This window comes from Aulonocara stuartgranti (assembly GCF_965226115.1).
Source record: "Aulonocara stuartgranti genome assembly, chromosome: 23".
Lineage (NCBI taxonomy): Eukaryota > Metazoa > Chordata > Actinopteri > Cichliformes > Cichlidae > Aulonocara > Aulonocara stuartgranti.
Genome location: NC_138958.1, coordinates 32,298,891 through 32,326,752, shown reverse-complemented (window position 1 = coordinate 32,326,752; position 27,862 = coordinate 32,298,891). Strand labels below are relative to the sequence as shown.

Sequence of the window (27,862 nt, the reverse complement as noted above, 5' to 3'; positions counted from 1 at the left end):
GTCACTTAAGAAGCACAGCAGCTGCCTGACTGCACAAGGAAAGAAGGCAAGGATGTAGCAATGTGCAGGGTTAACGTGCAAGTGTAAAAAAAGGGGTAGCCTTGAATATTTGAGTATCACCTAGCTACGGTAAAATCTGTTTTCCAGGAATTGGAAAATGTGGCTGGACCTGATGATGTCGATCACAGGCAAACATAGCTTTCTCAAAAAGTAGCCGAAGAATCCATGATTGCAGCCTTAACGTCCTCAACTGAAGCATCGGTGTGTGGATTCCTTCCTGCATGATGGTCGGATGGTGACTTGACCTTAAATCCCAATGATGAAGTGTTTCCAAACATAATAAGACATTGAAGCTAATGACATTAAAATGGGCTCATTTCAATGTAAAGGTCTTCGTAAAGTAGCAGTTGCCAAAGGAAAAAGAAAATCCAACTGACATTTGACAAACCACGCTGTACACTTTAAAGGAATATGTTCCCCAAGGGCACCAAAATGCCACTGCGTGCAGTAACAAACAGTAATCCACAAGCTGACAGAGTTCCCCTTAAATCGTGTGGACAAGGAAAGCATAAGTGCATTGAAACTGTAAACGAGTTAATAAGCCCATTCTGTAATACACTTTTCTGTTGTGCTCTATACAAATGCTATTCATCAATGCCACGCGCAGTTTATCTCATCCAGGAGGGCCCATGCTGTTCCATAAATTCAGCTCCAATAATATCCAGAACTAAAATATGATGTAATTAAGAGGGCTTTTCTGCAGATTCATAAAAAACAGTCTTCATTTTCCTGCATTGCAAACAGCAAATGTTTCAAAAGATCGATTTTGTGCATTGCATTCGTCCAATAACTCAAACAGGCACATAAAACCCCCACATGAGGGTTAAATTAGTTAAAACAGGCCTATTAGATGCACACCCAGGGACTTGCTTCCTCTCACAGGATGCCAATAAGATGCAGTTTACAACGCAGCACATGTCAACAGCCTATTTGCAGATATAACGACTGAGTTTTGAAGAAGGACTGTTTGATAATAATTTAGCACAGACAGCTTTTGAAAAAGGACTCAAATTCATTAGTTTCATGGGGGAAGGTAAAAGGAGGAAAATCAGAGGGGCTCTTTCCAGCGCTGCACCAGTAATTTATTGATCCACAATCAATGTCATCATGACTTTTAGAAGGACTAGCAGCTGTGATCGCAGCACCTACAATTGTGGAAACAGTTTCTAAATCTCAACATCTGTCAGAGCTTTTGTGACAGAAAAATTGCTTCCATCAAGCTTGAGCTTAATCAAACAGAGGATTTAAACAGCATTACAGCAGCAGAATGGAAATGAGTTCTTCTATACTTTACTTCATCAAACTAGACCTCCAAACCCACGTCCTGGTTCCCATTTTCAGATGTCATTTCCTAATTGAGATTAAACCACTGCATTTTGTGTCACAGGAGACAAATGGAGGACCGCGGGACATTTCTGAAATTAAATGGAACTTTCCTGTCATTCACACAATTCCAGTGTCTGGTCGCATGCCAGTACACAGGCTTAAATGAGAGAATCTGGCAGAGATGATCGTATTAACGACCCAGGCGGCAATGTAAAGGTTGTGCTCCCACAAAAGAGATGGTTACACTCCACCGCTTAAAAACAGTGTCAAGAAGTACTGATGTAAGCACTTCAAGGAGCATGGTACAATTCCAGAAAGAGGATCGGTCCTGTGGGAGGGAGATGCATTTGTGCGTGTGCGGTGTTTATATTTCAAAGAAACTGTCAAAGTAAATCTATAGGAATGGATTTTTGGGAGGCTTAGGCACACTGTTCACAGCAAGTATAGACACTGACCGAGAACTGTGTTATGACCCTTAGATTACAAGGTAAAATCCTATTCAGCAGCTTGCCACTGAGGGTTATATGGCTCGCTTTCAGTTTTTGACTTCTTGGTGTAATGTAGCAGTATCTAACAGGGTGATAAAGGACAGCAAGGTGACACACATTCCTTTATGCTGTGCAACAGAGAGCAGACGGCTTTTCTGAGTTCATGTTAATTGACATGGATTAGAGGCCAGATAAATCCGTTATATCTGATATCAAGCTATGAAGTACAAAGCATTATGAAATGCACAATGCTCTCATCTACTTATCTGGATTTATTTTGCCTCTGCCCTTGCTCGCCTTTTTCTATGATTCTAATAAACGCAAATAAACCCGACACCTGTGAACCGGCTTCTTACTGAAATGATGCCACGCACTTAAAACCGCAGTTATTCCTGCGAACTACACAGTATAAAGCAGCTCCGAGCACCGAGTCGTGCCATTTCAAAAGACGAAAATGTATCAAACTACATCTTCAGTAGCAAGTTTTAAATCTCAGTATTACCTTCGGCGCATGCCTGCTGAAGAAAAGAAAGAAAAGAAACAAGAAAAAGCCACAGTAGGAAACAACATTTACAACCACAACAAGGGTCAAACGGCGTAGTCATAAACAAAACTGCATGTGATCGACTTGGCAAGCCTTTAACTCAATGTCACTTCCAAACACAGCATCCCTGGGAGCTGGGAGCGAACGAATATTTTTAGTGGCAAGAAAAATTCCCCGACACATAACACACCGAAGGAAAAAAAACACACACACACATTTCCGACCCTTAATGAAAACACCCACCCGTGTTGTCGTCCGCGTCCCGTCCTTACAAGTTGTCCAGGAATCTTAGATCCGTCCGCTTCACACAGCGCTGATACCTCCTCTGCTCGGCGTCTCGAGCTGCACGCTGCGCTCATGGAGATGGAGGTGGGTTGGCGGGGGGCTGTCAGCGGAGAAGAGGAGACTGTCCAATCAGAGGCCGCCTTGATGAGGAGGGATGGCGGCCAATCTGCCCCGGCAGAGAGAGAGCGGGGTGATGCCGCTTTGTTTAACGGAGATTGACTTTCAAGCAACAGAGCGCGAGCGCTTATGATGTGATGGCATCTGGACGAAAATAAGCATGCGTACTAGTTTTGCTGCCGGGGGGGAGGTTTTCCAGCTGCTTCCGTAAAGAACGCCTTTATTTAATTGAGACACCATTAATGACATGGATTAACCATTGAAGGGGAACTGAGTATGTATGCAGCCATCACCATTATGTTCCCATTAAATCATGAAACAGACCTACTGAAACACGAGTCAGTTCAAGTTGTCCATATTATTTAATGGGCATTCCAGTCCATGCCTCATATTTTTTTAGACCCATGGTGGAAATGCTCTTTGCTCATGGCTAGAGCTGATCCATTTGATTGGCAGGTTCACCCGCAACAATATAATTACTAAATAATTAAGCATGTCAGCAGTTTTGCTGTTTTATTGTTTGTTTGTTTGTTTTTTAAGTGAAGTGGCTTCATTACAGTTTGCTTCCAAGGAGGCAGACTTTCTTGTCATTTTTAAAGTGGCCTTGAAATTAGCTGCTTTAAAAAAAGAAAGAAAAATTGGTCTAGTCTTTTGTATTTGACCATATTCAGAATAATTGTTTTAAGCCATTAAATCACTAACTAATAAATGATTCAAGCTTAACTCAAGGGATGAATGAGTTTTGCATCTAAACATAACAGATAACTTAGCATAGAAACAGTTTTAAATTGCATCTATATACACTTTGTTACTAGCAGCCTGTTGGAAAAAAATATGTAATTTGTTCCAGTTTCTTCTGGTGAATTTGCAAATCATCCCAACAATAACAGTTATCACACAGAGAGTAAATAGTCACATTTTTTGCCCTGACTAAGTTATTCCCAATCATAAACTTGCTATTTCCCACCACTGTGTCCAGCTTATACTTCAGCCAAGTTAAGATAAGTGAAAGACAAAAGAATAGGTGGCAGGCCTAAAAAAAAGATCTACAGCTGGTGATCATATCTGAAAGTCTTGCTCTAAAGAAATCCAACAAAGACTTTTTGCAGGACTGAGAGATGCATCTGGCCATTCAGTTAATCTGTTTACTCTTCACCAAAGCCTGAACAGAACTGGATGAGTATCTGTAAAGAAGTCATTCTTAATGAAGAGAAAACAAAAGAAAAGGCCAATGTATGCCAAATTAAACAAATGGATTGAAAATCTGAGCTAACAGGGCTTATGGAGTAATGCAATTTGAGATTTTTGGTAATATTATTTCTTTGCAAATTTTGCAAAAATATATCTGCAAAATTTTGATTCACCAAACAATAATATCTAAAAAGTCTCTAATTGGCATTTCTGACCATGACAATGATTCCAAAGACATTCCAGATGCAGTAAAAGCACATCTGAATAGAAGAAAAGCCAAAAAAGAAAGCCAAACACCATTACAAAAAGAAGGTAGAAGAACACTTCTCCAACTCCAACCCCCGACGCATGTGGCAAGGACTCCAGACCATTACAGTCTACTGGACCACCAAACCCTCCCCCGCATCCTCTGATGTCTCCTTCCTCAACGAGCTCAACAACTTTTATTCAATTCAATTCAATTTTATTTATATAGCGCCAAATCACAACATAAGTTGCCTCAAGGCGCTTCATAGATACAGAGAAAAACCCAACAATCATATGACCCCCTATGAGCAAGCACTTTGGCAACAGTGGGAAGGAAAAACTCCCTTTTAACAGGAAGAAACCTCCAGCAGAACCAGGCTCAGGGAGGGGCGGCCATCTGCTGCGACCGGTTGGGGTGAGAGAAGGAAGACAGGATAAAAGACATGCTGTGAAAGAGAGACAGAGATTAATAACAGATATGATTCAATGCAGAGAGGTCTGTTAATACATAGTGAGCGAGAAAGGTGACTGGAAAGGAAAAACTCAATGCATCATGGGAATCCCCCGGCAGCCTATGTCTATTGCAGCATAACTAAGGGAGGATTCAGGGTCACCTGGTCCAGCCCTAACTATATGCTTTAGCAAAAAGGAAAGTTTTAAGCCTAATCTTGAAAGTAGAGATAGTGTCTGTCTCCTGAATCCAAACTGGAAGCTGGTTCCACAGAAGAGGGGCCTGAAAACTGAAGGCTCTGCCTCCCATTCTACTTTTAAATACTCTAGGAACAACAAGTAGGCCTGCAGAGCGAGAGCGAAGTGCTCTAATAGGGTGATATGGTACTACAAGGTCATTAAGATAAGATGGGGCCTGATTATTTAAGACCTTGTATGTGAGGAGCAGGATTTTGAATTCAATTCTGGATTTAACAGGAAGCCAATGAAGGGAAGCCAAAACAGGAGAAATATGCTCTCTCTTTCTAGTCGTTTATGCTCGTTTTGAGCGAGGGAACCCCACAACCACAACCAAAGCAGACGTGACGCCAGACCACCAACCTCTGACTCTCTCCCCCACCGATGTAGGAGCGGTGCTGAGCAGGATCAATGTCCACAAGGCTGCAGGTCCTGATGGCATCCCCGGGCGTGTTCTCAGAGCATGTTCTGGGGAGCTTGCAGGAGTGCTCACAGACATATTCAATCTGTCCTTGGCCCACGCTGTGGTACCGGCCTGCTTCAAATCCACCTCCATCGTCCCGATACCCAAAAACTCCAACCAATCTTGCCTCAATGACTACCGCCCAGTAGCACTCACCCCCATCATCACTAAGTGCTACAGAGCAGCTGGTCCTAGCACACTTTAAATCCTGTCTCCCCCCCACCCTGGACCCCCACCAATTCGCATACCGCCAGAACAGGAGCACAGAGGATGCAGTCTCCATCGCACTGCACTCTGTCCTCTCACACCTGAACAACAACAAAACCTATGCCAGAATGCTGTTTATAGACTTCAGTTCAGCATTCAATACAATCCACCCCTCACAACTCATCAGGAAACTGACAGACCTGAGCATCAGTTCCCTCATCTGCAAATGGTTACTGGACTTCCTGACCAACCGCCCCCAACATGTCCGGCTGGATAACCACTGCTCATCTACCATCACAATGAACACCGGTGTACCACAAGGCTGTGTGATGAGCCCTTTCCTCTACTCCCTCTTCACCCACGACTGCAGACCTGCTGATGGTTCCAACACCATCATTAAGTTTGCAGATGACACCACGGTGATTGGCCTCATCAGTGACAACGATGAGGCCGCCTACAGGGAGGAGGTGGATCGTCTGGCTGAGTGGTGCGACAGAAACAACCTGCTGCTTAACACCGAGAAGACCAAGGAGCTCATCGTGGACTACAGGAGGAATGCTGACCCACATCCACCCATCCACATTAAGGGGACGGCTGTGGAGCGTGTGAGCAGCTTCAAGTTCCTGGGAGTCCACATCTCCGAGGATCTCACCTGGACGACCAACTGCTCCAAGCTGGTCAAGAAGGCTCACCAGCACCTCTTCTTCTTGAGGACTCTGAGGAAGAACCACCTGTCCTCAGACATCCCGGTGAACTTCTATCGTTGCACCATCGAGAGCATCCTGACCAACTGTATAACAGTCTGGTACGGGAACTGCTCTACCTCGGACCGGAAGGCGTTGCAGAGGGTCGTGAAAACTGCCCAGCGCATCGCCGGAGCACCACTTCCTGCCATAAAAGACATCTACAGGAAGCTGTGTCTGAAAAGGGCTGGGAAAATCATCAAAGACCCCAGTCACCCATCACATGGACTCTTCACCCTCCTGCCCTCTGGGAGGCGCTACAGGAGCCTCCGGACTAAGACCACCAGGTACACAGCTTCTTCCCCACAGCTGTCAGACTCCTGAACTCTGCCTCCTGACATCTGACCCACGTTAACACATGGACTGAACATACACACACCCACAATGGACAACTGTACCCTCAAACACACAATAATAACATGGACTGAACCACCACTCACAACCACTAGCACTTTATATAGCCTCTGTAGGAATTATATCTCACTTATCTTAACTGCACTACTGTATAGCTCTGTGTAAATAATTTGATGTACATTTGATAATTTTTAATCCTACAACTGTTTACAACTTGCATAGTTCCCATTTCTGTATAACTGTATATCTCAGATTTCTGTAAAGTTATTTATTTCATATTCTGTATAGTTTTTCATATTTATATCCTGTTCATAGCCTGTACATAGCTTGTACTCACTACAGCCTGTACATACTTATAGTTATAGAATATTCACAACATACTTCATACCGTGTACATTATAACATACCATAATAGACCCATTTCTGTAATATACTCACATATCTATATTATTGCTAATATATATTGTAATATATCTATATCACTAAAGCACTTCTGGATGGATGCAAACTGCATTTCGTTGCCCTGTACCTGTGCATGTGCAATGACAATAAAGTTGAATTCTATTCTATTCTATTCTAAGAATGCATAATGACAGTCATGGATTGACCTCCCCTGAGCCCAGGCCTCATTAATGAAGCAGTGTGGTATCATCTTGACAGAGCAGAATGAAAAGGCAGCCTATATCCAAAGAAAGGCTCTGGAATGTCCTTCAAGAAGCCTGGAGAACTATACTTGAAGACTGTTTAAGGAAAGCTTGCATACAAGTTCAGGCTGTGTTTAGGAATAAAGGTGGTCATACCAAATAATGACTTTCAAGCTTGAATGCTTTTGCCGTATAATTTGTATTTCCATGTATGTTTGCATGTTTTAATAAAACACTACCTATTTCCCATTGTATGAGCAAAATGTAAATAAATAAAGGGTGGCTCAAAACCTTTGCCCAGTACTGTATTTAGAAAGTAGATGTTAGATAAAGTATAAAATCTGTTCTCCTTTTAGTGGCTTGGGAAATTCTCTTAGCAAAGAGAACGAGAACAAATCTTTGTGTGCAGCAGTGCATTCTAAAGTTTAATAAAATCTACACCCTGTGTTGGACCAATTTGGCAGACATCATCCAAAGTTATTGACCTTTCTGTCCATTTTTCTTGTTTCCCTAGGGAGACGCAATGTAGACACTGTAAGACAGGCAAGATCTTTCTTTAATTCTTTTGGTCATTTTATGATTTTTATTACAGAATTTGGAAAAAGGCCGAAGATAGCATGCATAGAAGGTGCTGAGCTGGATTTAACCCTGCTATTCATTAGGAAATCACTGGTGAGCCAAAAAAATTCAAACAACTGCTGCCTAATATTTCTTTGGTACTTTATGTGTTGCTGTAAAGGACCAACTCTCCAATGCCTGAGTTCTACAAAACCTCTGAAGAAGCTCTCTTCTTTCTGGCACTAAGATAGAAGCAGTGGATTCTTTGGCTTGTAAACTGGAATGGCCACCAGCATTTTCACTCACATTCTTTTGTTAATTCATAGTTATTTGTTCTAAGGTTTGAAAAGTTGAGAAGAAAAGTAAGTTAAAGGTAAAGATTTGTGTATGAGCTGTAGGGATATGTTCTTAGCATAACTGAAATGTTTTCTATTGTAGGGTCTTTTACCTTACAATTTAAACTGCATTGAGGCAACTGTTCCTGTGATTTGACACTATATAAATAAAGTTGGATTCATGTTTTAAAGGTCTATTGCCCCAATTAAAAACGTAAGAATAAAGAAGCTATGGCTTAAAGCACACATCAAATGTAAACAGTATATCGCCTAAAAGTTATTATATTTTAAAATTAATATTGAAATACGGCCCCATTTTATTTTTATTTTTTTTGGGCTTCAGACTTCTTCAAACAAACACATTTGAATACACAATTCCAGAAAACTCAGATTTTGCCCTCCATCCTTTACCTGATTTTTTAATGAAGCTTAAGTTCAATAAGGAAGACCTGTAGTCACACATTTGTCTGCTTCCCACATGTTTGGTCACTAATCTAAGCTTTACTATCAAGCTCATTGTGACATAATTAGTCTAGTCCAATAGTCTTTCTGCTGGCCTTCTTTAGGCCAATCAGCCTGCACTCTGCATACTTTAAATCTCACTGCTCATCTGTCATTCACCCTTTCAAACGCCTTTGTGCAACCCACCTCTGCCCTCATCTCCCTTGTTCCTCAGGCTCCATTCAAACCTCCGTCTTCATCTCCACCACCAGTATCTGCACTCCAGCAGGTTCTGTCCTAATCCCCATCACCACTGGGATTCCATTCTGCAGTAATGGGCCATCAGAGTCTAACTGCCAGATACCTTAATTGAATTCTATATATCAATATATCATCTTCAGTTTCTTCTAATTATCTCTCCATATTGAATTGATTTTATCAGTAAAAAATGCACCGGATGTTTAAGTGTAGTATGTTATAAATACTGTAAAATTTCAAGAACAATTGCACAGTCTTTTATTGGCTGGTCAGTCTTTTTCACTTGGTTTGTTTTCTATTGTTTTTTTTTGTTTCCAATTTGGTTTCTTAGCTTTGTGTACATGTTTGCTTGAGTAGACCTGAAAAAGAAAATTTTCATGAATTTCCAGATCTCTGAACTTGGTCCCGCTGGAGGCTTCTTCCTATTAAAAGGGAGTTTTTCCACTGTTGCCAAGTGCTTTTTCAGAAGGGGTTGTTGATGATTATTATTTTCTCTCTATTATTGTAGGGTCTTAAAAAAAGCAGTTAACATTTACGTTGTTTGTTTTCATGAATGGTTAGTGTTCTTTATGTTTCTTACCAAACTGTGGCACAGCATTTCCCTCACAGTCTTAGGCTACGTTCACACTGCAGGTCTTAATGCTCAATTCCGATTTTTTGATCAAATCCGATTTTTTTGTCTGCTCGTTCACACTACAAATAAAATGCGACAGCAAACGCGCTCTAGTGTGAACGCTCAAAGCGGCCCGCATGCGCAAAAGAAGCTGTCACACACAACGAGCTCTGTTTAGACCCAGAGCAACAGTATTGTTTGACTGATGGCCCTTAATATGCAGACTTCGGACTTCGTTTCCCAATTTTTGCTTTAAGTTATTTTGTTATTTACATAATAATGTAAATAACCTAATAATGATCCTTATTGCTGTTTAAGAGAGGAGCGGTGCTTCAAATGATAGCTGCAGATTTCTGTCAGAATCTGCAGATTATACAGTACAAATAAAATGTTTACGTTGTCTTCCCAACAGTTTCACTAACATCTACACTGGATGGCCAGGAAGCGTTCGCGATGTCTTCTCGGGCGCTTCTCTGGCGCTGATAATTGGCTTCAGTCTTGTGTCGGTGACGTAAAAGGCGGATTTAATGCGACTTGACCGTTCAAACAGCAGTCGCTTTCTAAAACATCGGATATGTATCGGATTCAGTACCACATACGAAAGTGACCCAGATCGGATTTGAAAATATCGGATTTGCGCCGTTCACACTGTCATAGCATGATCGGATATGGGTCGCATAGGGTCAAAAAAATCGGATTTGATGCGCTTTCGCCTGCAGTGTGAACGTAGCCTAAGGCTACGTTCACACTGTAGGTGTTAATGCTCAATTCCGATTTTTTGATCAAATCCGATTTTTGTGTCTGCTTGTTCACACTACAAATAAAATGCGACAGCAAACGCGCTCTAGTGTGAACGCTCAAAGCGGCCCGCATGCGCAAAAGAAGACGTCACACACAACACGCTCTGTACACCCAGAGCAAACCATATTGTTTGACTGATGGGCCTTAATCTAAAGACTTCGGACTTTAGAATTAAACTAATCAGATTATACAGTACATAAAATATACGTGAAAGTAAAATGTTCACGTTTCCCCAACGTTGTCTTCCCAACAGTTTCACTAACATCTACACTTATTGGCCAGGAAGCGTTCGCGATGTCTTCTCCAGAACTGATAATTGGCGTCTGTCTTGTGTCAGTGACGTAAAAGACGGATTTAATGCGACATGACCGTTCAAACAGCAGTCGCTTTCTAAAACATCGGATATGTATCGGAATCAGTACCACATACGAAAGTGACCCAGATCGGATTTGAAAATATCGATTTTGTGCCGTTCACACTGTCATACCATGATCGGATATGGGTCGCATAGGGTCCAAAAAATCGGATTTGATGCGCTTTCGCCTGCAGTGTGAACGTAGCCTAATAGCAGCATTTGAACTGTCTGATTCAGCCATAATTGTGTATGTTTAGCACTTACTAACATGTATTTGTTGCAATAATCAACATGTTGCAATAATCTTCCTCACAGACATGAGTAGTAGAGGCTGTTGTTAACCTGGGGAGGGCAAATTATTATAAATTATTATCACACAAAATTTAAAATTGATATCTTGAAAACTGTAGATGCCAGCCTGCTAACTAACAAACAGACAGATAAACAAACAGAACTGATTACATACTCCTTCCATTCAGGGGCAAGAATAACACTAAGATGGAGAAAAAAGAGAAAACAACTCGATCAGATAACACCTGAATTTGAGTGACCTGGTTGGAAGTCAACATACTCATGTCACTACAAACAGTCAAACTCCCTTGTTCAGGCTTTTAATGCACTTCTGCATCTTTTCACTAATCTATCCAATAAATGAGTGGATAAAGACATACTGAGACTACTTGTTGAGAGAAGATGCCACCTATGGGCAACATCTAAGATAAGAGCCCTTTGTTTACACTGTTCCAGAAAATAGTAATGTCAAAGTATCTTACTGTATATTTTACAGTTTTGTACTGTCTTCCTAGAATATCATTAAATTTACATAAGTAAACTGTGATTTTACATGTCAAAGGTAAAATAACATAACAGCACTGCAAATATAGTAAAACACAATTTACTTGTTTTTTAAATATATTTTTTTGTACACATGCATATTTAGATTGTAAAAATACATTCAGAAATGTATCATAATTTCACGAATATGTGTCTGTTATGTGACAGAATGATCTGTTAAATTCAAATGTAATACTATGGAAAAATATATAAAATGATTGAAAATTAATGAGAATAATCAACAATTAAAGGAATATTTGAATTATAATTTTGCTGAAAATTTCATGTCATCTAGGTCTGATTCAATAATTCAGAGGTAACAAGTGAAAATATAATTAATAGGAATAAAAACTAAAAAAAACATAAATCATTGCACGGCCATGCTGTGCTAATTATATATTTAAAAAAATTAATGTAGAGATAGGAATTGGAATTAATATAAATCTCAAAGTATTCACAACATTCCTGAACAGAAATAGGCCTCTGGGGTGAGGGTGTGGCCATAAAAACAATGTGACATGCCATTGGATGTTGGGACACATAATAACATGATGCTAAGCATCGGCCAATGAATGTGAACTAACAACCACAAGGTCACGGGTATGGAGCACTGTAGGAAAAAATCCTAATATAAAAGTGTTTTACTGTGCATTTTACAGTTTTGTTCTGTTCTTCTAGAATATCATTAAAGTTACGTAAATAGACTGTGATTTCACATTTCAAATGTAAATGAAAGATCTTGTTTTTCTTAATATTCTTTGCTATTAAGTGTCATGTAGAGTAGTTGTTCTGGCTCCTCTGAGTCCATCCTGAGTGGAGTTTCTCCATTGAAGAAGCTCTCCGTACACCTGTCTAGTAATCAAATATGGAGTATACACGGCCGGAGTTTGCAAGATTTCTCTGACAGATCATGGTCGTCATTATTAATTCCATAATTAACCAAACTTGGATATCCACCAACTGCCCACAAACAATCTCTAAGTTTCCATTCACTCTTAACTATACTAATAACTAATAAAACTAATGACTATCACAGGTGGACCATATTCTCCTCTTCGACTCCTGGTAATTCTTTATCTCTTCTTTGACAGGGCTCCCATATGCAAACCTGTAGTGCTGCTAAATCTCCCTGCCAACTGCTCTCTATCAGTAAACCATTCACTTCTTAACTATGACTACTTTAAACTTGCCAAGTCTTGCCTGGGTTTGCTCTTTGGATCCACCTTTTGGCAAAGCATGACACCAGAACTGTTACAAACATTCAGATCTTCACTGCAGCTTCTACCAAGAAAGAAAAGGACAGGGATTATATCAGTTTATTAGTGTTTCTGTACTTTTTCGCTCCTTGACATATACACACTTTGTCTTGAGTGACTCATATGTGTGACTGTAGATTGAGGTGCAGTACATGGAGTCTGTAGAGGGTTGATTCTGGATGCATAGGCATAAATAGTGACAAAATGGAGACACTGAGGAAATGTCAGATTATCATTTACCATCTGCCACACTGTAAAAAAAATTGTAATATAAAAGTATGTTACTGTGTATTTCACAGTTTTGTACTGTTCTTCTAGAATATCATTAAATTCACATAAATAGACTGTGATTTAACATTTCAAATGTAAATCAACGTAAAATCACTGTAAATGTAATAAAACATAATTTTCATGATTATTAAATGTATCTGTCTGTACATATGCATATTTAGATTGTTAAAATACATTCACAAATGTATCATGATTTCACAAATGTCTGTCCATTATTTGAAAGATTGAACTGTTGAATTCAAATGTAATGCTATGGAAAAGTATATAACATGGTTCCTATAAGCTTGTGTTACATCACATAAGTATTATTATCATTGCTATTTAGGGCGATCATGGCTCAAGAGTTGGCAGTTCGCCTTGTGATCAGAAGGTTGCCGGTTCGAGCCCCGGCTCGGATACTCTTCACCTACCGCCTACTGGTGATGGCCAGAGGGGCTGATGGTGCGATATGGCAGCCTCGCCTCTGTACCAGGGCATGTGATTCATATTGCCACATTCATTGACCTTGTTTATAGGTAATTTCATTGTTTGATCACGTTAAAATGTTTCTAATTTAATGTCTAAAAGCACTTGGAAAAGGCAGAATCCCATGTAAAATTAGCGCAACAAACTATTTTCATTACTGAAAATAACCGTATTTTTATGGGACAGTTATTTTCAGTTTTTTTACAGTCGTATTTTGGCGCCCCAGCTGCCCGAATATTACCGTTCTTTTAAGATGGTTTTTTTCCTATTTATAGATGATTTCATTGTTTAATCACGTTAACATGTTCCTAATTTAATGTTTAGCGGCACTTGAAAAAAGCGAGATCCAATGTCAAAATAGCGCAACTAATTGTATTTTCATTACTGGAAATAACCGTATTTTTATGCGGGAGTTATTTTCTGTTTTTTTACGGTCGTATTTTGGCGCCCCAGCTGCCGGAATATTACTGTTCTTTTAAGATGTTTTTTTTAACAGTGTAGCTGATAATGTTCAAAACAAATGGTAAATGGCCTGTATTTATATAGCGCTTTACTAGTCCCTAAGGACCTCAAAGCGCTTTACATATCCAGTCATCCACCCATTCACACACTCATTCACACACTGGTGATGGCAAGCTACATTGTAGCCACAGCTGCCCTGGGGCGCATTGACAGAGGCGAGGCTGCCGAACACTGGCGCCACCGGGCCCTCTGACCACCACCAGTAGGCAACTATTAGTGTAGTTGATAATGTTCAAAACAAGAGTCCCAGGTAGTTTTTATCGATACCAATAGCCTGTATATATATAGCCTTTTTTCCCATATGATGTAAGTATATTAATGATATTAATGAGAACAATGATTGTTTATGGTAATGATAACTTAAAGGAAGCTCTTGGCCATCTTTCATGACAGATTTATGCGGTACATTACCTTTTCTTGAGACCTTTTTAATCAGTTAATATATAAAAATTTGAGAATCATCCAGTTCAACCCAGCTTCACTTACTTATTGCAGACTAAGTCACTGTTGTAACTAAATAAGCTGAATCAGGAATTGGTCCTCTTGCTTCAGAATAATTTACTTTACCTTCCATGAACTTGCTAATGGACCAATAGAAGACAACTGCATTTATGGTATTAAGCTAAGATCAGCGTACCAAGAGTTCAGAACACCCTTATAGATAAATGTGTTTTAATTGCAAAATTGAATACCATTTGGGTTTTTTATTGTATCATTACTACCTTCTGCCCACAAATCCCATCTGTAAAAATGGCATTCTTGTTGGATTGTCCATTAAAACATTACTTGGAAAAAATATACCCCAATTAAAAAGATGCCAAACAGCCTTTCAGGAAAGGATGCTGAATTATTAAAGCAGCAACAATACTTCCTCAACTTAAAGGATCTGTCAGCATAATGTAATGGGACCTGCACAAAATTTGTGAAGCCATCACTTTTTTCTAAAGTCCTGTAGTGTTTTTTTTTTTTTTTGCTGCTGTAATTAACACTGCAGTATATATTCGCTTGCCAGCTAATTACCTCACATGTTCAAACTGTAACTGAGGAGATGACAAAAGCCACGTAATGGAAAAATCTGTAACTCGTACAGCAGGTCTGCTCGATCAGTGAAAATCAATACGTCTTTTACCAAGGAAATTTCAGCAGGTGAGGCGCACTGACCACCCAGACAAGGATTTAGATATGGTTCACTACTGCTTCTGCCTGTCTCTGCAATAAGTCATTACAGGAGTCACATACTGTTAAGTTTATGAAGCTTTATTTCAAACAGAAGACAAAATAGAAATGAAAAAAAAAACCTCCTTATGCTGATTTAAAGAAAATCAACTGCTTGTAATTACCTAATATACTGCAAAGTTTGAAAATATAGCTTTATTTAGATCAGTCAGCAAATATATAGATCCAACGTAACATAAACAGAGAACAGATATCCATTCCTCTGCACACCAGGTGCACTCAGTCTCCATCAAACAAGACTAGATTCAAAAAACTCAGTACAAAAAACGCTAAATTCAATCAGAGCTGTTCATCTCTCCATGGACAGGTGAAAACACATGTTGTCATTATTAGCTGAATGGGCCCAAAATTTAAGCATTGTCACTCTCCTCACTATCGTAGTATCTGTTCCTCTTGATCTGCTCCTCCACTGTCAGGTCTTCGTCGTCTTCCTCTGCCCACAGAGAAATACCGTCCCTTCCTGCACTGTAGTCTGTGGCAAAGCTGTCGCTCTTCTCATCTTTTCCCCTCACATCTCTCGGGTCCATCCCAAAATCCAAAAGGTCATCCAGCACTGAGGCCGGAGGCTTCTCCCCGGCAGATTGACTGAAGATGTCAGATTTGAAATCAGATAGCAGGCTGGAGCTGCTGGTACTCAAGCCGGCGAAAATGTCCTCCAGGAAGCTTGATGTGCTAATCTTTGGCTCGGTGGCCTCGTGTTTGACAGCCAGCATTCCCTCGCCTGTTTCTGTGAAGAAATTTGTATCTGAAAAGCAATCTGTGGCTTCAGGACATTTGGCACCCTCTGGCACAAAAGCATCATCTGTCTGTGCCAACTCCAACACTTCACTTGGCATCCATTTTGATTCTTTAAAGGGATCGGCCTGAGATGAATCTGTTGCTCTAGCTGTATCTGTCAAAGCCTGCAGATGATTTTTATTTCCCTCAGCCTTGTTAAGCCCTTCGAGCAGAGTTTCATGGTCAAACAATGTCTGGTCATTATTATTATTACTATTATTATTATTGGAGTTAGCATTCAGCGCCTGTCCTGCTGTTGTCTGCTCATCTATTAATGTGACCTTTACTGCCTCCCCATTGTTCATGCTTTCATTATTTCCCTTATCTATCTCCTTCTGGCCTTCACTCTCAAATGCTGCACTTTCTACCTGCCTGTCATGTCCATTTACTTTCACATTCTCCCTTCTTCCTGCACTTTTCTCTTCATTCTCTTCTGGCACTTTCACGCTTTCTCCATCTCCGCCATCATTCCCTTCACTTTGTTCTTTCTCCTCCACTCCTGGGTGCACTTCAGAGTACATTTCAGAATCCCTTTGTGCCGCAGCCTCCGAGCCGCTGTTTGACTCTTTACTTTCTCGAGTGTGACTGACACCCGCTGGCTCCTCAGCGGCTGCTACAGAGGAGGTCAGAAACTTGGACTGTGCTGGAGTCTCTTCGGGCTTTTTTACACTCTCTGTTAAACAGGCACTCTCATGCACCTTGTTATTTTCCTGGAGTCCATTTTGTACTTCAGCTGAAGGAGCAACGGTGTCTTTTAATGAGGACTTCACAGGCTGATTTAGGTGCTCGTTTTCCTGAGCTGAGCCCTCCTTAGGGGGCCATGATGGCTTAACCACCTTCAACTCCTCCTCGATTGCAAAGGATTTTTTAGGGGAATCTGGCTGGGGAGGCCACACTACGGAAATCTTATTTGTGGGCTTTTTGCTCTCATCAGCTGATTTGCTTCCATCATAATCCTGGGTGGCTAAGGTACTGTGAGCAGTGGAATATTTGGAATCCATGACTTTCTTTTCAGGTGACGGTGATTTCATGACAGAGTTCTGCGTGTTCTTATTATTCCAAAGTTCTTTGTGTGGTTTTTGTCCAAATCCTTCGTCATAATTTCCTTTGGACTTGAACAGTTGCTTGTAGTGTGGCTTGCAGTACATGCGTCCATGGAGAGAGGCGTAGTTGCCAAGGCTGTTTTTTTTTAAAGAAAGTAGACAAGTTAAAACAGAGGAAAATAAAAAGGCAAAGAATGCGTTTGCTGTGTGAAGTAGCGCCACCTTAGTTTGCCTTTGCAGTGCTCACAGCGAAAGCAGCTTTTATGGAAGTTTTGTTTGTCCGCAATCAGAGATTCCATGGGGTACACTCTCTTCCGACATGCCCTGCACAGTTCGGACTCTGGAATTCGAATTTTCTGCAAAAGAGAAGGAAACATTTTAATTTGTAATCTGTAACTAATAATAGAGAAATGATTTCTATTAGTCTCAAAAAAACAAATGATAATAAAATAAAGGATTGGAAAAGCTGCAGAAAGCAAAACTTTTAGCAAAGTTCATAAAGCTAATAAGTAGATGTTTTTTTTTATCAATTATAATTATTTTAGTCATCCTTCAGATTTATCTCGGACCCGACTGTGTTTACTTGAACGCAGTCCAAATCCTTTTGTTTGTTTCTGCTTGATTGTTTTGAGTTTGTTAACTATAAACTGAACAGTTAATAAAAGTTAATAAAACTCTTCCGATCTTCTTAATCATAGAATATTAATAGAGTTCTCAAAATGGGAGAGAAATTTTATATTTGTGTTAGATGTCATGATTACAATAAAAATATGAATAATAATAATTATTATTATTATTGATTATTTGGGAATCTTATGCTGTGAAATGAAAAAATGTTGATTCAAAAAACGATGTTGGAAAAAGGAAGCACTGACATGTGGTGAATCCATTTCAGAAAAGAAAAGAATTCACATTAAAGCTGTTGTTTGTTTTTTCCTTGATGAGTTTTCAGGCGGTTCTTTGTTGTTTCACAGACAAAAACAGCATCTCACACCCAGGCAGGAGATATATTAGTTCAATATATTAGCATCATTGCTAGTTTCACACAGCAGACATGTGGATAAACAGGAACAAAATGTAACCTGTGAATATTAAAAAGCATAAAACTGCCAGGATACAAACAGTGAGTTTTAACCTTTCTGACAAATGAAAACACATGAAAGAAAATCAAGTGTTAGAAAAACACATTCTGAAAGTTAATGCTTTTTATCTTTCCACACAGTGCAGCCGATTCCTTAAAAATTCCCCACACAAAGCATGTTCACCACCCCATCATGCCTCATGCCACAGCTCAGTTTACCCGTCACGACACTCTGCTGCTGGTGCGTTATAATCTGCGAAGTCCTCTGCTCCATGACACTGAAGCCCAGGTTCTGGAAAACTCCTTGGCTTTCAGCCCATGATTGCTGGAAGTTTCTCAGCAGTTCTTCGGAGGAGGCCTCAGGGGGCACAGCAACAGTAGGAACTCTTCCCCTCACAACGTCTGCGTAGGACGGAGGGTTACCACGGGTCAGGGAACTCCCAGAATGCACCTCGCTCTTCATCTGTCTTGTCATATTTCCAAAGTTATCAATGGTGCAGAATTGCTCAGTGACTGATGTCGCTTCAGAGTGACCCGCCTGCCCGGAGCAGGCTGCTTCAGGTTCTCTTCTTTCTATTTGTTCTCTAAGCTCTCTGGCTGCTTGAGAACTATGCTCTCCCGTCTCGAACACATCCTTGATTGCTTTGACATTGAGTGTGGGGATGTCTTCGGTTCTTGGCGCATGTGGTTCAGTCTCTGTTTCCTCTGTGTCACTCCCCAGCCTCTCTGCTATTACAATAGGATCTTTTCTGGTGTAAACTTTTGGTTTCGGAGATTCAAATCTGTTTACAAGCTTTGACAAGTCAACTCTAGGGAGATCCTCTTTAAGAATATCTATGGCAACGGTTTCAGTGACTTCCTCACTATCAGGTCCCAACCGCTCAGGGATATCTATTGGATCCTTCCGGATGTACATCTTTTTAACCTCCGCTCTCTGGGCCTCCTCAAAGAAAGACTTTTTATCCTTCACTGTCATCATGGAATCCACCATTTCTGCGACATCCGTCAAGCCTTGCTCGTTTCTCTCAATGAGGGTCTCCCTGTCTCTAAACGGGGATGTTCGCTCTTTTTCAGCAGCAAAACATTCGGGAACTGGCACGAGAGGAGGAAGGGTGATAATGTGAGAAAGCTTTGATGTGGCATCCCCCAGTTTCACCAGCTTCTCTGAGCGACTCAGTGTGGGAGAAGGTGTGGCCCTGCTAAAGGTAGATGTAGGCGTATGTGACTTGCCATGATGTGGTGGAGGGGTTCCGATTGATTTGTAGGGTGGAGGAGAAGGTGTCACTCTGAGTGGCGAGTCAACTCTCCTGGACTCAATACTAATAAAAGTAGGAGATGGAGTGCGGATGCTTGCTAATGGAGAGGACACCCTGTGATCGGCTCCTTCACTCAGCTCCTTATGCACTCTGTTCTCCTGAGGGGACTTTTTCTCTTCCACTACTTTCTTTTCAGCACTGGAGGAGCCAGTGCTTATCTTTGATATCTTTGCAGTCGCCCCACCGAAAACTTTCTTCTCTGGTCTTGGAGGCACTGGCGGTGGCACGGGCTGGTTGTCTTTGTCTTTTCTTTCCTCCTTTTCCACTGTTGTCAGGTTTTTCTCAAAAAATGCGAGCTTTGTTTCAATTATATTTTTGACATAAACCATAATCTCTTTCAACTTTTTCTTGCTTTGCTGCTTAGCAATTTCACTTAAATTCTTCTTCTCATCTGAGCCCATTATCCAGTCAGGGACTTCACTTAAAATCGTCCTGACAGTGCTGGAGTCTATTTTGCTTGGCGCGCCCTCCAGCTCTTTCATTTGAGTGAGCAGCTTATGAGTTACAGTGCATTTCTCTAAATCGGTGATGTCTTCATGGTAAGCCTCGTCTTTGTGGGAAATTTTGCCTGCCCCTTTCACAGACACATCCTTAGGCTCACCTTTTGACTTTCCTGCTTTGATCTGAGTTTTATTTATCTCCACCGCTTGCAGCTTCATTTGCTGTTTTTGCATCTGAACAGCCTCTTGCCTCTGAAGCCTTTGCTGTACCACACTCTCAGTCACAACCACCTCCTCTTGTCTTTGAATCTCCTCTGTCTTCACGCTCTGCTGACTGTGGGAGACAGCTACATGGCCTTGTCCCTGTTGGGTTGCTTCACATGTTATCTTAGCCACCTTGGGTGTTAACACAGTAACTGATGGCGACAGTTTTACTTCTGTCTCATGTTTTTGCACCTGCTTTCCCTTTCTTGTGTGAACGTCTACTTCAACTTCCTTCACAGGTTGGGTCACTTGGCTTTTTTTCTCTTTTCCTTTCACTTCTGTTTTCACCTCAGTTCTCGTGGAAATTAGCAGGTTGCCTTCCAGACTCACTTTGGTTTCACTTTTCTGTGACACATTACTTTTCTCTTGCTGTAAATTCATTTCACTTTTCTTTTGTCCCAAACTGTCACTTTTCTCTTCTTTCTTCTCCACCGGCATCTTAAAGGTTTTTACCTTGAAACTTGGAGTCACCTTTGGAATTTTAGTGGGTTGAGGGGGACTAATTTTCTCCACCTGAGTCAAAGGCACATTAATATTCCTTACATCTTCAGCTTTCAATGTGACCTGGCCTTGAAGATCTACATTTTCATGGGCCGCTCCCTGTGTGGCAGTAACAGACTTGGTGCTAGATTTCTTAATAATCTGCTGCTGCTCTTGGAGTGAAAAAGTGGCCAAGTTCGAGCACAACTGGACTTCATTTTGTAAAACCTCATGGTGAGCATGAGAAACAGAAGCAGTCTGATTGGCGGATGTAGTTTGTCCCTTTTTATTAACTTCGGCAAAGGCTAGATTTTTTTCCGAGGATTGCTGTCTGGAAACATTTGAAGATCCAGCAGCTGCTTTCTTATTTACCACTGAGATCAAAGGTTTGCTCAAAGGGATTTGGGAAGTGGCTTTCTTAGAAGGCATGTCCTGGACCGCTATTGCTTGTTTGGAAACAGTTTTAGCTTTTTCGGCCTTTTCTATTGTCGCTATATCTACTTTTTTCTCAGTGTTTTCTGCTGCAGGATGCTGAGCATTAGCATCAAATGACTGTATATTACTTGGGGGAGAAGTGGGGGTATTCACTTTACTCCTCTCCATTTCATCCTTCTCCAGCCTTTCTTGGCGGTACCTTTCCTCTGCAAACATGAGTGGGGTTTTAAATTTGCGAGCATAAGGTCTAGCTTTGGATGCTGAATCAGGGTCTGGAGTTGGAGGCAGTTTAATTGGAGGAACAAATACTTTTTTAGGTGGCTGTGGGCTTTGCTTTTGGACTGATTTTGCAACTGGAATGCTTGATACTTTTGTTTGGGACATTGCTGTTGACTCAGTCTGATTGCTGATTTCAACCTGTTGGGTTATTTCCTGTTTCACCTCCTTAACTTTAGCTTCTACTTTCTTGACTGTTGACACAGCTTTTTCTTGCTCAGGAGGGAGCTGAGGTGGAGGCGGCGGAGGAGTGGGTTGTTTTTTCTGCCATTTGGGCTTAACTTGTATGGGCTGCTGTGGTTCTGGTTGCTTGGGCACTTTGAATAAAGGTCTGCTAATGGGTTTCCCTGGCCTTGCAGGGGAAGGCTGCGGCATTGCATTAAGCTCCTGCTGTGAGGGAGGTGGAGGGAGAAAATCTTGTGCGCTCGCAGAGGGTGGTGGTGGAGGAGGTGGAGGAAGAGGGAAAAATTCGGGCTCAGACTTTATGCATTCCATAGGAGGTGGAGGTGGTGGAGGTGGGGGAGGGAGGTCGCTGTCTTGCCTCATCATCGAAGGCCGGTACATGGGGGGTGTTGGGCTCTCAGTCACTGGTGAAGGCGGTGGAGGGAGGGAGAGCTCAGACTCTGATGGGGGAGGCGGCGAGGACGGAGGAGGGGGAAAGTGAATCTCTGGCTTCACTGGCTTTTTATTCACACCTTTCCCTCTCATGTCAAGGCTATGGTTATCCACCTTCATATTCTTTACGTTCTGTTTTTGTACGAGAGCCTTATTTTCTGTTTGCTTTTGACACATTGACACCTGCTCCGTTATATTTTGCTTGTGCACAACAGTTTTCTCCGTCACCGTAGTGTGCACCTGTTTGATCGTCTTTGTCTCACACATTTGCCTGTTTGAAATGTTCGCCTGTGATGTGCTTTGCTCCTCTTTCACCACCGACACATCAGCAGCCCTCACATCTGTTTGATCTTTATTAATCATTTGTTTATTCTTTATCATAACAGGCTTGGTTGCCTGTATTTTCTGTTTCTGTTCTTTCGTGCTCTTCAGTTGAGAGGCCCCTGCAGGATTGTCTGTTTTGGCTACAGTAACAGAGCGGTCCTCTTGGGTTATTACCTGTGTTTTCAACGATTTGTTTTCATGCTGCTTCTGTGTGTGCTTCTGTGACTCACCACTCAGAGAGAGGTTTTTCACAGCGGGGGCTGGACTGACTGCAACACTCTCGCTCTTAACTTCATGTGCACATTCATGCTTCTCTTGTTTTACAGTTAATGTGTTTTGCATGGGCGCTTTTCCCTTCTTGGCAGGATACATGCGCTTGGGTTTTGAATACTGCTTTTTTTGCATTAGGCACTTTATTGTCCCTTGAACGTCACCTTTCACAACATCTTCGTTTTCCACCTGTGTCATCTCCTGTCCTTCATAAAGTGATTTAATGGATGTTTTCACATCCCCTTCATGGCTCCCTCTGTGTTGCATTCTTGGGGACGTTGTTGGCTGCAGCAAGAGCTGGATGGTGGCTTTAACATCACCTTGCTCGCTCACTTGGTGCTGATAAACCTTTTTCTCGTTTGATGCCTCATGTAAACTTTGCATGGCTGTGTGGATATTTCCTTTAACAATCTCCTCTTTTTCCACCTCTTTCACAGCTTGCTTTGCCTCCTCGAGGGACTTCAAGGTGCCCTTAATATCACCTGGCACTAAATCTTCAACAGCTGCGTCGGTTTTGCTGGACGCAGATTTCTCCAGTGACTCGAGAGCCCCCCTGATGTCTCCTTTGATGATTTCAGGCTTTTCCATTTCTTTGGCTTGATTCTGGGCCTCCTCCAGAGACTTCATAGTAGTGGGTATGTCTCCTTTTACCACCTCCTCTTTCTCTATTACCACTTTCTGATTGATGGCTTGGGTCAGTGAATCCAAAGCTGCACTGAGGTTGCCTTTAACAATGTCCTTTTTCTCTAGATTTCTGTATGTGACAGTAGGCTCTGTCATAAAAACCTTAACAATGCTGTGCACATCACCAGGAACTATATCATCCTCTGTTACTGTGCGACCGATCTCTTGCTGATTCTTCCGCAGCAATATTTTGGTCTCCTCGATGTCGCCGCCTATAATGCGCTCTTTTTGGACTTTTTCTTGGAGTTCATCCGATTCATACTGGAGCTGCCTCAGGTAATCCAAAGCTCCGGACTCAATGCATGTGGAGTAAAAGCTGACATTACCCCGCTCCGTGTCTAAAACCTTTATCTTTTTAGAGTCTTCTCCATCTGAGTTGGAGAGAAGGCGATAAAGAGTTTTGCTGACATTTCCTTGAATGATATCCTCTTTTTCCATGCCAGCCCTCTCCTCCTTATTTAAAAGAGAGTAGATAGTCATCCTAACGTCTCCTTTCTCATCCTCTTGAATCAGAATGCCACGCTTGGAGGAGCCTTCCCTCTTGAGGAGATTGCTCATGGCCTCTTGAATGTCACCACGGATAATTTCCTCTTTCTCAACATTGATTCCCCTTTCCTGGTTGAATAGCTGCATCACAGTGGTGCTGATGTCCCCACGCTCCTCCTCGTCGATAGTTATGACCCTTTCAGTGGTCTCCCTGCAGTTCAGGAGGTTCATCATTATGTTGCTCAGATCCCCTCTAATAATCTCTTCTTTTTGGATCTGAGGAGTCTCCTGGTTCATGAGTTTATACTTTGCCATGCGGACATCTCCAATCTCATCCGCTTCAATAAGAATACCCTGTGAGTCCACCATTTTCTGAGAATAAAGTTCCTCAAGTGTTTCTTTGACACTTTTACCAATTATCTCTGTCTTTTCCACATTGCTCTCATTGAATTCATGAAATGGAGTGCTTTCAAACAGCCATGTTGTCGTCTTCACATCAGCCTGTGGGATTTCCTCCTTTATCACAACAAGATCTGTGCCATCACTCTCTTTGATTCTATCAAGCGGCTGCTTCTCAAAGAGCCACACAGACTGCTTGACATCCCCTTTCATTACTTCCTCTTTTGTCACTCTTTCCATGCCATCATACTCTGCGCCATCACTGCGTATCTCATCAATCGTGCGGGTTTCAAACATCCATGTGGCAGCTCTAACGTCGCCTTTTTGGATTTCACTCATGCTAACAGTTCTGATGTACTTTTGAGACATCTCATCAGTCTCAAAACGCTGCTTATTTTTCTTCACATCGCCGCCTTGGATATCTTCAACTGTCTTTGACCTCACTTTTATCTCCTCTGTAATTTCGTCCAGAGGTTGCGTTTCAAACCTCCACCTGGCAGAGCTAACATCCTTTTTGCTGATACCTTCCTCAGTCACAGCTTTAATAACATACACCTCCTCAGAATCTCTAATTGAATCCAAAGGCTTTGTCTCAAACAGCCATCGGGCCCCCACCACATCTCCTCTCATGATTTCTTCTTTAGTAACTGTAGTTACTTCATGATAGTGGCCTTCTTTGTCACAGATGGCATAGAGAGGCTGGGTTTCAAACATCATGGTGTAATTTTTCACATCCCCTTTCTCTATTTCATCTCTAAAGATACTGGAGAGTTTTGAAATATCACTCTCAGTGGACTCCTCTTTAATTTGATCCAGAGAGAATGTCTCAAAAATAAAGCGGCCTTTATCAACATCACCTCCCTGAACATCAGTTACTGTGCGAATTTCCCTTGCCTCAGTGCCTTCATCACGGATCGCATCAATCGGCTGGTTCTCGAACTTCCAAGTGCAGTTGACCACATTTCCCCTCTGGAGGTCCTGAGCTTGTTGCACCTTCAGCTTCTGCATTGTCTCCTCAGAGGTGGAGCTCATAATGTCAGAGGAGCAATTCTCAAAGATGTACTTCATCCTGGAAACATCACCGGACTGGATGTCGATTTCTGTGACTCTCCTGAAAGAGCTGCTGTCCTCCCCAGTGATGTTTTCCAGATTCTCTGTTTCAAAGAGGAAGCGAGCCAGCCGCACGTCTTTTCCCTGAACATCCTCCTGCTTTACAGTGCAGGTCTTCAGGATGGTCTCTGACTCTGAATGATCTCGTATGTTGTCTAGTGTCTGTGTCTCAAAGAGCCAAGTACATGTTTTTACGTCACCTTTTTGCACTTCTTCAACATCGGACTCACTCTTATCCACTTTTTCATACAAAACATCCATTGGCTGAGTTTCAAATAGCCACCTACAAGTCTTTACATCTCCTTTCTCAATCTGAATACTTTTGTTAGTTTTATTATCTTCATTCTCAAAATTACCGAAAAATTGAATGGTGTCAAGTGGTTGGGTTTCAAACAGCCACTTGGCTGTTTTGACATCCCCTGACTCAATTTCCTGTTTAGATATGCCCTTTATGATCTGAAACTTACTAATGCTTTCATCAAATTCATCAATAGGACGCGTCTCGAACATCCATCTGCAACTGCGAACGTCTCCTTTCACAATCTCCTCACGCCTCACAGTCCTTACCTCATGGTAATGGCCAGAGCTGTCTTGCATAGCATACAATGGGGTTGATTCAAAGAGAACTCTGTTGGACTTGACATAGCCACTTGTGACACCTTCGACCTGAATTTTCTGCATTCCCTCACATTTACTTAAATCCATGCTTTCAAACCTTTCTTTGTAGTTTGTCACATCCCCTTTGTCAAGCGCTTCAATATTCACAGTTCTTGTAATCTCCTTTTTCTCCTCCCTTATATTCTCCAAGGGCTGACTTTCAAACACCCACCTTTGATGCCTCACGTCACCCTTTTCTTCTTCTGTTGCCATTGTTTTCTTAAGTTTTCCTACTTCAACCAGCTCTTTCAGATTTTCCATCGGTACTGTTTCAAACAGATGTTTGGCTGATTGAACATCACCTCCTACAATCTCCTCAGAGGGTAAAGGTCGAGCATTGGCATTATCTTTCAGAGTATCCATAGGCTGAGTCTCGAAAACAAGACAGTGGTTCCTTACATCAGCTCCAATTATTTCATCTTTTTCCTTCTTTGAGCTCTCCCATTCTTCATCCTTGATTGTGTCGAGTGTCTTTGTCTCGAAAAGCCATCTACCTTTGTTCACACCACCTTGAATGTTATCCTCCATGGAAATCCCACATATCAGCTTTACTTTGGCAGGGTCTCTGTTGATCATATCCAGAGGCTGGGTTTCAAACATCCAACGTGATGTCTTCACATCTCCTTTTTCTGTCTCCTCTCTGCGAATGGTAGTGATTTCCAGCATCTCTCCTGAATCGCCTCTGATGACACACATGGGCAGTGTGTCAAACATGCGGGACGTTGTCTTCACATTGCCCTTAATTTCTTCCAGCTCAGACTTCAGGTTGAGGAAGTGACTCTCCTCGATTGTTTCTGTTTTACCCAACCAATCCAGATGCTGGGTCTCAAACAGATACCTGGCGGTTTTCACATCTCCACCAGTAATGTCTTTAGTCACACAAGCATCCGTCTCCTGTTCATCTTCTTGGTAGATCTTATTCAGATAATCAAGCGGCTGCGTTTCAAAGAGCCACGTCGCAGTACGGACATCTCCTCTTGCTAGATCGGTCTGTTTTTGCGATTGCTCAGTTGTATCGGATGTTTCTGCGCCCAGAGTGTCTATAGGCTGCGTCTCGAACATCCAAGCTGTGTATCTGACATCTTTGCCAGCAATGATTTCCTGCTGGGCAATAGTCTTCTCATCATTCTCATCAGGGGTATCGTCTTTAATCGTATCTAAGGGTTTGTTTTCAAACATCCAGCGCATGGACTGCACTTCACCTTTAAGGATCTCATCCCACTCCAGGTATTCTCTGTCAGGGCTCGAACACTTACTGGAGCTGTTGCCATCATTTTCAAACATATAGCACACCTGCTGGACGTCACCCACCCCTTCCTTGCTCTCCAACTCTGTCATTTCTGTTTCACTGAGCTGACTTAAAATGTCAACTTCAAGGTTTTTGCGCACTTCTGGGTGTATGTGTTTGTAGAGGCGCTTTATTTCAGCCATGCTCTTGTGTTTTAAGTACTGTTCCCTGTTAATAGTATACTTATGTTGAGATGTCGACTCCTGAGGCTGAGGAGAGACAATGTGGTCTGGGACTTTTTGTGACACCTGCAGCAGGTTTGCGGGTGGAGGAGGGAAATGGTCTGTCACCTCAGAAGCCACTGTTGAAGCAGATGCTACTGATGAAGCAGAAGCTGTCTTTACAGTGGAAGAAGCTTCATATCTTGTCATAGCAGATTTTTTAGAGGACTGGTTCACTGGTGCCCACTGAAACTTGTCAAAATCCACATCAACCTATGATTCACAAGACGTTTTCATCACAAAGAGAGGAACAGTGAGGTTAGAATCGTATTTGGAAAAAATATGTTGATTTTGTGGAATGAAAAGTAGTGGAGAGGAAAGCTTTGAAGCTGAGCAGGAATTAAGAAGTTGCACATTTTACACCTCAAATGAAAAT

The 27,862-nt window shown here is 41.7% G+C and overlaps 2 protein-coding genes across 5 annotated transcripts in view; both read right to left on the bottom strand.

Moving 5' to 3' along the window:
- LOC309699707 (beta-1,3-galactosyltransferase 1-like) overlaps positions 1–2,938 on the bottom strand; it is a 182,454-nt gene extending 179,516 nt beyond the window's left edge. For all 3 annotated transcript variants that reach the window (XR_014274438.1, XM_082522848.1, XM_082522847.1), the window contains exon 1: positions 2,662–2,938. The gene's annotated coding sequence lies outside the window, so the exon portion shown is untranslated. The remainder of the gene's footprint in view (positions 1–2,661) is intronic.
- A 14,224-nt stretch (positions 2,939–17,162) lies between these two features.
- xirp2a (xin actin binding repeat containing 2a) overlaps positions 17,163–27,862 on the bottom strand; it is a 78,490-nt gene continuing 67,790 nt past the window's right edge. For both annotated transcript variants that reach the window (XM_082522838.1, XM_082522839.1), the window contains 3 exons: positions 18,441–27,699; positions 17,363–17,496; positions 17,163–17,276 (listed from right to left, as the gene is read on the bottom strand). In XM_082522838.1, coding sequence (XP_082378964.1) covers positions 17,402–17,496; positions 18,441–27,699 — 9,354 coding nt within the window. In that variant the 3' untranslated portion in view covers positions 17,163–17,276; positions 17,363–17,401. The remainder of the gene's footprint in view (positions 17,277–17,362; positions 17,497–18,440; positions 27,700–27,862) is intronic.